The 13157-nt window shown below is 39.2% G+C and overlaps 1 protein-coding gene across 2 annotated transcripts in view; it reads right to left on the bottom strand.

Annotated features, from left to right (window-relative positions):
- Positions 1-13157, bottom strand: part of MCC (MCC regulator of WNT signaling pathway) — a 182665-nt gene that overhangs the window by 126524 nt on the left and 42984 nt on the right. Inside the window, exon 1 of one of the 2 annotated variants that reach the window (XM_004177133.5) lies at positions 9845-10540. The exons of the other annotated variant lie outside the window; for it this stretch is intronic. Within the exon in view, the coding sequence (XP_004177181.1) occupies positions 9845-9901 (57 nt within the window). The 5' untranslated portion in view covers positions 9902-10540. Of the gene's footprint in view, positions 1-9844; positions 10541-13157 lie in introns of those variants that run through there. 2 annotated transcript variants of the gene reach the window in all.

Genomic DNA, 13157 nt, shown 5'->3' on the forward strand with positions numbered 1-13157 from the left:
AGATCACAGCTGTAGATTTCACTCAGACCTCTCCTTGGAAAAGTCCTGTGGGATAAGGTTCTGAAGGGAAAGAGGCTTGTGGAAGCTGGTGGCCATCAAACTGAATGCGAGCCGGCAATATGGTCTTGCTGCAAAGAAGATGGATGGATTCTGGGCTGGACAGCAGATCGAGAGGTGTGAGTGAGCCTTCTGCTGTTCTCAGCTCTAGTGAGGCACAGGTGGACTGCAGGGTGCAGTTCTGGGCTCCCCAGCACAAAACATGGACATAGTGTCAGCAAAGGGATACCAAGATGATGGATGGACTTTAGCATCTCTCCTATGGGAAAAGCCTGAGAAAGCTGGGACTGTTCATCCCAGAGAAGAAAAGGCGCAGGGGATCTCACCAATGTACACAAGCTCCTGCAGGGAGGCTGCAACAAGGAGGATGGATCCAGGCTCTTTCCAGGGGTACTGTGACAGCACCAGAGGTGATGGGCACACACTGAAACACTGGAGGTTCCCTCTGAACTTCAGGAAACTCCTTTTCCCTGTGAGGATGACCGAGCACTGGTTACTCAGGGGGGATAGTAGAGTCTTCATCCTTGGAGATATCAGAAAGTTTTTCACAGTCTTGGGCACTTGGCTCTAGTTGACCCCACCTGAGTAGGGGCTTATACCAGGTGATCACCAGAGGTCCCTCAACCATTCTGTGATTCTATAATGGGAAATGACATCTCATTACTGAAGAATATGATTATGTAACATTCTGAATGAGATATGACACTTGCCTATAACACTGGCATCAATCATTGTATTTAAAAGTGCTTAAATATGCTATAAAAAGAGATTCAGCCTAACACACAATACAGAAATATAGGAAATTAAAAGAAACCCTCACAGGAAAGGAGAAAATCTACCTTTATGAAAAGCAATTAGCACATTTATTTCCATTCCAGAAGGGGTAGGTATTGAAATTCAACCGCATGGAGTTTCACAAAGAAAGGTAATTATGGGTATTCAGAGGTATTCAACCCTGCAGAATGTGAGACAGAATCTGTAAGTTTTAAAAAGCATGGGAAAAAAGTTCTGCATTTTGCAAATCTCTCTCACCAAGTAACTAAATTAATACAGATCTCCATGCAATTATGCCTTGACAGCTATGAACCAATACATTTTTTCATACTTTTTATACTTCCCTGTGTACAGGGAAGATATCCATTAGTGGAAGAGGAGAAATAAAGATATTATGTCCATTCTTTAATCCAGCATCTCATAGGACAGAAAAGTATAATTGGAAATACTGTTAACAGTTTTTGTTCTTTGCATACAGCAGGCACCTATTTGCTTCAGGCAGACAAAAATTTTTATCTCAAAGATTTACTTATGTCTTTCACTGAAATTAACTGCATTTTTAGTTGGCATAGGCCAGACCTTCCACCAGAGGAGTTATACCCTGGCAGATCACTGACCTGTGCTATACCAAGCATCAAGAATCATCTCTTCCTTACAGGTGTGAGATCACAACACACAAAAAGACAGAACTAGCTGAAGAACAGGTCAACCACCATGAGTCTTTTTAAATAAAAAAATTAAAGTACACTGGGAAATCAGTTTAAATTAAAAAAAAAAAAAAGAAACACCTAAGTCAGTAAATTAGACGAAAGCAGCATCAGTAGCTTGGAAAAAATTATGCTGTACAACACTGTGCAAAAAAAAAAAAAAAAAAAAAAGGAAAAATAGATTAAGAGATGGGAAAAGGAACTTATTAAGATAGAACATGTTATATGTAATGTAAAAAGGAGGGGGGGGGAAGTCAAACATGCAACATGTATAACAGCAAAGGACAGTCCTCAGTACAGCATTCTAAAGGTCTTTTTTCCAAATGACAAATACCCACTTTGGTTTCTCTACATGGCTACAAAACCCATCTTGAGCACATGAATCCAGGCAAAGGAAGGAAGATTCAACTGATGTGCCTCTTAAGGAGTGGCAGTCCCAAGTATAGTTAACAGCCAGCTAGATTTTACTACCTCCTACACCTGGCACCAGCTTAATGGTAAACAAACTGTGCAATTGAGATAGGATGCAAAGTTCAAACGATTATCAAACTAGAGGTACTCAGTTTGATAGGAACGATAGGAAGGAAGGATAGGAAACAAACCAGCACAGTTTGTTATCACAACCTCTTGTAGATGAAGGTCAGATAACGTGTCTTTGCACGCAAATGATACTTTTGTGTTTACAGTCTGCAAAGGGAAGACTTTTCAAGATAGGCACCTATGCTGCTTTGTGGGAACACCAGCTTCAGCCAAATCTCTGTTCAATCAGTTCAGCCAAATCAGTTCAGCAGGACACTGAGTTGTCACTGGAATAGTTTTGGATTTTCCACATAGTATAGTGACAATCTTGTATTTCTCTGTCACCACAACCATTAATCACAGTTCTGTTTTAAAAAGTTGTTCTGGCAGATTAGAAGCCAGACGTGCTGTTGTGAACCTAATACTGAAATAGCCTCACATTTTAAAATGCATAAATGGCCTGTTTTTAAAACAGTACCTTATTTCGATTATCAGTAGATGGCCATAATCCTGCTGTAAATTTCTATTTTGGAATGCACTACATTTTAGTGATATCCCAATAATCTGCAATAAAATCCAGCAACCACCTTCTGAAGCATTTCAAAAATCCTGCAAAGGTTACTGAGGGTAATTTGTAATAATATTACTTGCATGCAAAGTTTTATAAACAACGATAAGGGGTACATCTAAGCATACTGAAAATATACTTCTTTTCATTTGGGAGGGCTGAAAAGATTTCTGTAAATATTGTGATTTTAATGGCAAATTTTCATATACAATCACAACAGAGTGAGTGTAAGCCAGTTTCCAGAGTCTTAATGAATATTTCTATTCATTAGAGACAGTTAAAATCTACAGAAAATACACATCATTCATACAGACAGTTAATTTAAATGGGAAATCCTGACATGGGACTGCCTAAAGTAGTTTGCCGCCAGTGTCAAGAAGCCTTTTTTACCAGCATCAGATCCTCACACAAAACCTTCATCCCTCAGAATCTCTGAACTCTTGAGACCATCACAGACTATATTAATTGGCAAATTATTACTACATGCAACAGAAGAGTACAATTAAACCTTTCCAAGCTACCTGACAAGCAGAAATTCTCATCACAAGTAAAACCTGCAGCTAGAAGTACTATGCAATGTCACAAAGACAGTAAAACCTAAACATAAGGAAAATACCAAGAAGCAACATGAACACATTTCATTTCCAATTGTACATAAACTACTCAGAGCCCCAGAAGAGGCATGTAATGACACCTGACTGTAGGTGACCAAACCAATGACACAGCCTCTCTTCATGCTCTCTCTTCCCACATACACAGCACAGAAACTTCTGCCTTTGCAAACCTTAACCTTGCAATCTATGGACTCTTCTTTTATGCATCCTTTTACAAACTACAAATCCAGAGACTGCAGAGGAATACATAAAAATACCTTCTGAAAGAAGAATCTGGTAATTGTTCCCACACAGAACCATGTTCTGGTATGTCTAAGTCTGATCAAAGGCAATAGCACTTTTTACTTTTCCAAGCTGGAAGAGGAGGAGGAAAAAGATTACAATCCTTATCTCCAAAAATCTTCCAGGAATAAACTCTGGCATTTTTATCCGGGAATAAAAACATCAAATCTGTAAACACAACTCAACAATCCAATGCATTGTTAATGGTACTTTCATAGCATGTATTTGTACTAACAGATTTTATAGCATGTAAGGCATTTTTCAAACATGGTTTTTTCAGGAGCAAGGGATATTAAAGCATCAGGCAGATAAGTTACATAATCTTTGTCTTTTTTTTTTTTTTTCATTAGGAGGCTGCAGAAGAGCATTATCAGTCCTGACAGTGTCTGGGCATTTTAACTAATCTTTTTATAGTGCTTCAATTTAATAACAGCCAAGCCTGGAACACACTCTGTGCCTGATAAGCAGCTCAAACAAATACAGGAAAAAACATTTTCTTTGAAGTCAGTGTTTTTTAACACTGGAAATACCATGTACACGGTAAATTACATATATTGATCATGCTGGAGCACCTTCAGCTTGACTATGGACCCAGTCTAAAGGTTGCATTCAGACTGAGAGTCACTGTCCAGGAGCATGCCCATTAAAGTTTACCACTGAAGCATTTTCTTGAAATTATTATAGACACATGAGTGTAACAGAGACACACTGGAAGTCTTTAAAATCTGTGATTTTATTTCACATCTGATGTCTCCACACTCCTCATGACAACAGCATGGGAAAATGTCAGATTTGTGAGGTTGATTAGTTCTTCACAAAGCTCATGTGAAAGGAAAGAGGAGAGAGTTCACCAAAGATTTGCAAACTTTACCTCAGCATCTCTGAAGCACTAAAGCTGGGAACACCCTTGTAAGGCTGCAGGTGTTGCTACCTCCAGATGGAAGTTTTACCCAGCTCTCCACTAGAAACCATTTAAGAAAGTTTCTCCTTAAGGTACTTTGATATAAGCATACCGGGTTGTGATGCTTGCTTTTCTAAGAGTCTAGCAGTTCACACTGTTCACCTCTTTGGTTTGACAGTTATGAAAAAAATCAGTTAACGCAACTTTGTCAAGGTTAAAACAACTTTAAAATGTGCCATATTTGCTGTTTGATAACCACATTCCACTCTATAGTAAGGGTGCAATATTTTAAAGGATTAATAATTTATCACATTTCCCAAAACATCCTCTGACTGGGAAAAACACACTGCCTCTGTTAGCAAGGCACAGTACACCCTTCTGTGTTACAACCTGCACAGCTTTGGCACTGACAGCTAAGGTTATAGCCTGTAGCAGAGATGGAATTGCAGTAGAATATGGTGTTTACCTGCCCATGAGAGGTATTGGAAATACCCTGGCACATTTATTGCATGACCAGAGACCATTCAGGAAGCTGATGAAGTACTGGGGTGATATTTGCTCACTGATTTTCTTGGAAGACTACCAAGGTCAGGAAGATAAAACAAGTGTTTGGGATTTAATCCTACCTTGGAAGACATAAAAAAACCTCTTCCCAATTTCATCAGTGCTCTTTCCCCACACCTAGGTACAGTGACAGCACAAGCTGGCACTTGTTCTAAAGGAACAGAGGCACATATGAGAAAGTACCTGAGGGTGGGGATGGTCCCTTCTGAACTCTGCCAGGAGGCTTTGAGTGATGTCCTGCTTCTGCTGGTTACCCACCTCATCCCACAGCTCCTTCACACTCACTGGTCTTGTGCACACAACTCCAAACCATGCTACCCCTCTCTTATTTCTGCAATTCTCCAACAATTTTGTTCATCAGAGTCTACTTTTTAAGTAGAGCAGCAGTGGAACACAAATCTAAGAAGGAAGTGCAATATTGTCCTACTGTAAAATTACTAAAAAGACAGAATTTAAGCCTTTCAGACTTGGTCCTTTCTTCACATGTAAGATTTTTGTGAAATCCTTTGCACAAACTCATTTTTCTTCTTCCTACAAACACCAGCTTTCAAGCCTTTCCTTCCTTTCCCTCCCTTAAATTTTAAACATCTTGTCGAAACAAACAAAAAAGTTAGTAATCTTTCCAAGACAAACAGCCCATCTGTTTATTCCACTCAATGTTGAAGGATTAAAGAATATGAAACTGTAACTAATGCTGTCACATACAACAGCAGTATCCTAAACACTTGACCTCCAAACATCAAGAAGCAGGAGGTATAAAGTGTGCACCTAAAGCAGCATGCTATCTCCTAATTTTGCCATGCAGAAAATAATAAACTTTTCAGATGTTATACACGACCAACTCATGCAGCAAGTGCTAAAAATCCACAATAAATAGTAACATAATACAAATCAGCTGCAATGCTGAACATATCGCTTTACTATAATATCAGCCCTTACATCATTACAAAATCTCTTTGGCACAGTCTTATTACCAGCAAATCCACAAGGCTCACTTAATGAAAATTATAGCAAAGAACACAGCTTGGCTTTTAATTCAAGGATAAAATTTATCTCTTAAGTATACAGTTGAGAAAAAGATCATTAAGCTCGGCATTTAACATTTCCTTCACATTCCTGCACTACTAATTTTAACTGTCCCAGCATTAGGCACAGGAATAACTGCTGGCCACATTCAGTCCAACAGGTGTATCAAGTCAGATAACAGCCCTCTCTATTTCAGTACATCATCTCCACAATGAATGGCCAGGGAACCAGGTAAAATCAGTGTATGTCAGGAGTACCTCCTCAGAATGCTGGGGTTTAAAACCAGGTAGTTTAAAACCAGCCATTGAATATGGAAGAAAATAAAGATTAGGCAATCTATCTCCTTCTAGACGAACACCTCTTTCTGCAGAATAGACAATATAATAGGTGCAAAGCATTTAAATTCTGATACAAAGTTTCATTTCTAATGATGTGTAAAACAGTTTGCAATTATGGACACCCCACTGTTAACCTGTACATGTTTTCAGTAAAATTCATTATGTTGGCTGTAAAAATATGCCTTGTGTTTACAACAAAGGCTTTCAGAATTATATGAGTAAGAAGTTGAAGGGATCCAATGAGAGCTTTCATAATCTGGGTATTAAGTTATACATAAAAATCACATTCTTCCTTGATTCAAGCTTTAAAGGCAATCTCTGCAAACTGTGGTAAAGGCCCATTTTAGAAAAGTAGAACAGAGCTTTTTTGGCTACTGTTGCCTATTTACAAAGGTACCACAGGCAGCTGTAGATGCTCACAGACTACATAACAGTGTTGCCTCTCTTACTATATCTTATATATATATCAAAGAAACCCCCCAGCCAAACAAACCACCAAGCCTAACCTTGCTATGTAAGAACAAGGTTTCCTCTAACTCTCTAGGCAGGTACACCATGACAAATCCACCATGCAAACAGTAAACTGGATAATCTTTCTTTCTTTGGACTTGAAACTTGAAGGCAAAGAAGAGCAGAAATGGGGTAACATGAACTGACACGTTTCAGTAAGAAAACAGCTTGAACTCTGGAGCTGGGGAACCACAGAGTTTAAGTTTTGTGGAGGTCTGAATAACCTACAACAGAAATCAGATTTTTTTGGTCTGCTTTCTGCATGACCTTTGAATGGGGGCAGGCGACTAAATAAAGACTATCAAGATTCCTGTTTACCTGGAGAAGAGTTTAGGAATAGCAAACATCAACTATACACAAGTTTGTACAATCACACAAGAAACACATCCTGTAATTCTTGCGAAAGAGATGAAAATCTCAGGTAAAAAGTTCTAATACAGATGGAACGAATTGCAATACATTTATTTTCTCTTTTGTCTAATGCATCCAGTTAAGAATGCCTTTATTATGTCTTCAGGGCTTTGTAGCTTTCCTGTTTATTTTAATAACAGTAGTTCCATGCCTAGAGCTCCACATACTGAGATAAAGAGATTAAGGCACCTACACGAAAACCCACTGTGTGTCATGTGAATCATAGTACTTCTTGGTCTGTTATCATATTTGCCATTCAGATATGTACAGCAGTAGCAGCCCACTGTAATATCAGCATATGAGCGGTAGAGATAGAGGTGCAGGTGGACACTAACTAAGACATCAGCCATTTATTCAAATTCCTGTTGTAGCCATTTCTCCATAATTTAAATGAACATAAGGCTACTGTCCTTCATTGATCAAAACAAACAGGGTGTATAGAAGACAGAGCCAGAAAGGAAGGAGAAGAGCACAACAAAGATGGGAAAAATACAGATACATAAACCATAGGTACAAGCTTTACCCAGGACATTTTACCTTCAATTATAGCCAGTACCAATCAAGTAAGACCTTTCCCAAGAGGGAAAGGTCTAATAGAAGCACAGATATTGCAGAGAGCTATTTGAGAAATTAACAATTAGGGGTGAGCAGCTATCTACTACATCTCAAAGCACTTACACATCTTCCCTAGAGAGGTGGAATATGATGTTTCTGTGAGGCTTCCATGTTTCACTGAAAACACAGTGTTTTACCCAAGATCACTGCTGAAGCTGGCCCAGACCTTATTGGCGACTGGCTAAGGCTCACTAAACAAGCAGCTCAAACTGCAAAGATGAAGATGAATAGCAAACAAATGATGATAAGCAGCTGTGGAAAGTTAGGAGTTTTACGATCTTCTCTGCTATGTCTGCAGACAAAAAGGAACCTGTTACTAACTCTTCTGTAGCACTGGAGTCCAAAAGTGAACTAAGGACTAAAGAAAGGTTGTTGAGAAAAAAAATCCCAACTAAACAATGACAATGTTGCATAGTCACAGACTCCTTCAATATCTCCCATGCTAAAACATCAGAAAGAAAAGGTATTTCTCACAACAAAAGTCTTATTCAGTCGATGCATGAAGGAAACGTGAATAAGTAATTTCAAGGTAGCAATGTAAATACTACCTACTCCAAATATTGACTCCAATATCAATTATTTGAGACACTCCATGATCTATTTTATCTTCCAAAGTCTTGAAAATTAAATGTTGAGGGAATAGAAAGCAGTAATCACCACCAATAAAACCACAGCCAGAAACTCCGACCAAAAGTAACCCAGGCTTTTATGCTGAATTTTTGAGCCACACTTATGCTGAAATGCCAATATAAAATTTCTAAGCAATACTTTGATAAAAGTAACACATAAATAATGAAATTGAACTACTTTTACTTTAAGGAGAAACACATATGATGTTGCTTTTGTCAGAACCTCCCAGTAAAAAATCTACTCTCCTCTTGTAGGGCAGTACAGCACTTGCTTAAGTCTCACCTATTTACTGTGCTTCCTTCTACATTGTTTTCTCCCTCACTAGCCTACTGATTTATTCCACTTATATTATTGTTCCATTCGAAACCTCAGTGTCTCCTTTCTCTATACAATTAACTCCAGAAACTGTTAACTCTCTTATTCTGCCAAGCATATCCTATCCTTAAAAAACCTAGCATATACAGGATACATCACAGTAAAAGGTGTATCAAAAAATGGGCAAAAGGAACAGAGAAGCACTTCAGTTAAACTGGGACAAGACAGACTGTGGATTCAATTTCCTACCAAATTACCTTAATCAAATGATTGGGATTTCATAGCATAACTAAATTAACAGTTCTCAGTAAAGCCCATAAGGATTACACATCTAAGACATTCCAGTAACTGAAAAAGTATGCCACTTCTAAAGTATTTATTAAGAATTTGCATAACATCTGATATGGCTTTAATTTCAAATTTATTAAAAACACACACAATCATGTTACACTAAAACATTACCACAATTATAAGAAATAACAGCTTGACTGTGGTTTCCAGTGAAAAAAGAAAAAGTTTCTCATGATTTGTTTTCTTTTTAGGCAAGGAAGGAAAGTAACCTAATTCATCTAACCTAAACAAACAGTATCACCTTGGCTAAATACAAGTAAAACAACTTCTGTCAATGTTGTTGTCTTACCAATAAATTTTTTTCATTTTCTACTCACCCCACTTCCCTCCTAAATTAATCACCATCTGTTTAATCTCAACTGAGATCTCCATATTTCACCTACTGCAAAGATGAATGTTGGGTATAAACACAGCTCTTGGAGGGAAGGCAATCACTGCTGCAGGGTAACAGGAAAAACGTCTATACGTGGTTGCAATCTTTAGCCTTTCACCACTCATTCAGAGCAAAGCAGCAAAAAAGTTCAGGTCATTTCCTGACTGGCACAGCAAGCTATAGCAAGATACAGATTCTATTAATTTTTAATTGCATTGCTCGCGGACTGAAAGCCCGAATGGGGAATGTTTCTTTTTAAAGTGTAAAGAAGGGCACTGAAACTGCTTACCTCACTCAGCTCTGCAGGGGACTCATTTCCATATTTCATAGCAACTCCAGAATTCATGATTAGTCTTCTCAGGGCTTGACGATTTCTGCAGATTGTAATGCTTCAAAGCTTTGTTCAACTGATTCAATACTTTCTTCTCCAAAATTTTTCTCTCTTACACATTTTGCTCTAGACAGCCATTTTTACTCCACATTGAGAGTTTAAGTTTATGATGCAAGACCTTCTAAAAGAGCCAAACTGGCTTTGACTTCACAGACAATCCATTGCTTAGAGAGGCTTGTTAATAATGTGAAGTGCTCAGAGAATGCAGGGAATGACGTGCTTACCAGGATCCCAGGGCTGTCTTAGTCCATCTACAAGGCGTGCTTCATCTCTGCTATCCGCTTTACGCCGCCCTTTTCCACAACTCTGTTAAAGGGCATCTCTCAATGCCGCTGAACATACTCAGAAAAATCTGATGAGCTTCACACAAGTTCACAGAGAAATTAAAAAGAGAGTGCTGCTATAGTTCTCAGTATCTGGGGAGGCAGAAAGAAAAGAGAAGAACGCTCCCTTCCCCTAGAGAAACCAGTGCTGCACTTCACGCTAAAGTTTCCCCTGCCAGTGAGGCTGGAGTTTAAGTGGTTTATGATCAAACACAGCTGTCTTGCTGCTGGCTAAAGGGCGCATGGAAGGGGCGGTGCCAAAAGGAGAGCGCAAGTGGGAGGGAGAGAGGGAGGGAGCTACAGAGAGTTCATTTTGGAGCTACAGGCATCTCTCCAGCTTTCTATACTAATTACTATACAGAAAACTATAAAGCTAAGTAACAGGAAACGCCACCTGGGTAACAATAAATTGGATTCCTATTTCCCTATTCCTGTGTGCAATTGAGTAAGGAAAAAATGGGGGGCTATAGGGGGTGGGGGGGTTGTAATGATTTCAAAAGGTCAAAGTAAGCCTGAAAGCACAATTAGAATACTGCAGATTTTACATAACAGACTGACATCTTACAAAGAGTTCAGGAGATGCTACTAGAAGAAAGGAAGAAAAAAGCATTTGCTTTCAACATTCTGCTAAAAACTGAGGGAAAATCCTTAATAAACTGGGTTTGTGGACATCCTGTACCCATTACAAGAAATAACGACTCCTTTTCCCCTTTCCTGTGTTCCCTAAAACACAATGACAGCTCCACACACTTTTTGATTGGCTTCTGATTTAGTTCTTGAGTCAGATGTAGGAAACACAATCCTCTGCAGCTGAAATTTATCTGACCATCTTAATACAATGTATTATTGAAGTGCCAAATTAGTTCAGGAAAAAAAAAAACCAAATGTAAGAATCAGGAATAAATGCTATACAAACTGTGCACTCTGCCAAAAACACTTTCATGGGAAACAATGTATTCCAAGATCAACATTTTGGAAATAACCACGTGAGTTTTTCTCCTCTGTTAGTCTCATATTAGTATCAGCATGCAGACATAGGGATAATTCACCCCAATTCACTACAAGAAGTGCATTAATATGTTGAATCCAGACAAGCACACCTATATTGCTCTGTGGTACTACAGACTCGTCGCACATCCTGGGTCCCCGTCCTTCCTCTGTGCCCAGCACCAGGAACTGTAACACTCCTGTGGCTCACAGAGTAACAGGAATGCCACAATCTTGTTCAAAGATGTTTTATTTTCATCCTTCAGGCCTCCAGTTTGCTTTAGCACAGTCTGTATTTTGGGATTTCCTGTCCTCTTTTCATGCCCACCTTGCATTGCCTCCACTCTCCATTGTTTTTCCCATCGAGTGCATCTTCCCTGTCCCACCTTCACACTCAGGTCTGCCTCTGTGCTCAGCGCTTCTGTGTATTCTGTGTATATTCCTCCTCTCTCACCCGCTTTGTTTCCCACACGTGTTTCCAGCCACGGCCCTGCAATCCGCCGAAGGGCTGCACTGCTCTCTGCTGGCAGAGGGACGGAGCCTCGCAGCACAGGGTGGCACTGGGACACTCTGCTGTCCCCTCCAGTGCGTGGGGAATGCTCCAGACTCCAGCATTTCCGCAGCACTGGTGTACACTGACCTCCTGTGCATTAAAATGTGATTCACAGGGATCTGTACCCAGGAACAAATAGTGACCCAGCACGTTTTTCATAGATAACCCATCAACTTCCATTCAAAACTTCCTGCAGCTGACACAGTACATTTTAAAATGTTTTATCTTTTCAAAACGATGCCTTCATAAACAAGGCAGTCTTTCATATTTTGTATTACTACCCACATTAAACTTTATTTTCCTGTTTATAATCTGCTCTGATCCTATCTTCATCCAGTTCTATCACATCTATCACAGGTTTACCAGCACAGGGTTGGTCCTCAGAAGAAGAATACTAAGAATACTAAGAATAAAGTTCTGAGGTTTTTCCTTTTCTAAAGGAACCCATATTAATTATGGGTTCAATACACTGCACTTCCCATGCTCTATCCCTGTACTGCCAAATACTTCCCTGCTGACTGAGAACAGGCATTCAGAAATTAAAATTTGTGATTTATTTTCTTTAAAACTCACCACTGTTTGACCATTTCTGGCAGACCAGCCACCAGACAGACCAGAGCACATGGTACTACGGCCCAAGCAGGACACTTCAGGATCTGCATTCTACACCTATGCTACACGGGATCTTTTCCCTGCCTTTTTCCTACTCTATGCAGTAACATGGTCAAAAGAGACAGAGACTGACTGAAAAACAACATCAGCATTCACAGCTTCAATTGTGCCTAAGAACCTGGGAGATACATGCAGGTACTTTCAGAACAAAGTTTGTTTAACATTTAAAAATTAATTATAACTCGTGCAGATGAATGAATGAAATGGTTAAACCAAACTCTGATGAAAAATTATTTTATTTTGACTCCAGATGACTCCCACTGCAATCTCTGCATACTTGCACTGCGTGGTTCGGGATTAGACATTTCGCAGTTAGAAAGCATCAAGTGTTAACCTATAAAAACTGGCAACACTTGTTTCAACGTCCTTATAAACTGTACAGGCATTTCTTTACTGTGAAGGGCTGGCTAAGACTAAATATAGTAATTCTTCTAAAATACTTACTATTACATCACATTTTTAAAACAGAAGCATCAAGAGTGTATCCTGAACATCTGAAGATGTAGAACTTGTTCCTGTGTGAAATGTCATGATTGCTTTGCATTTCTCCAAGTCCGTTAACTAACCAAATGAAAATGTTATATCCCAAAATCAAACTCCCTGATCGACCTGCCCAGCTATCCACAGGCTGGGCTGTTTCACCACTTCCAAACACATGTGAGTGACCTAATACAAT

The sequence above is a fragment of the Taeniopygia guttata genome, chromosome Z (genome assembly GCF_048771995.1).
Source record: "Taeniopygia guttata chromosome Z, bTaeGut7.mat, whole genome shotgun sequence".
Taxonomy (NCBI): Eukaryota; Metazoa; Chordata; class Aves; order Passeriformes; family Estrildidae; genus Taeniopygia; species Taeniopygia guttata.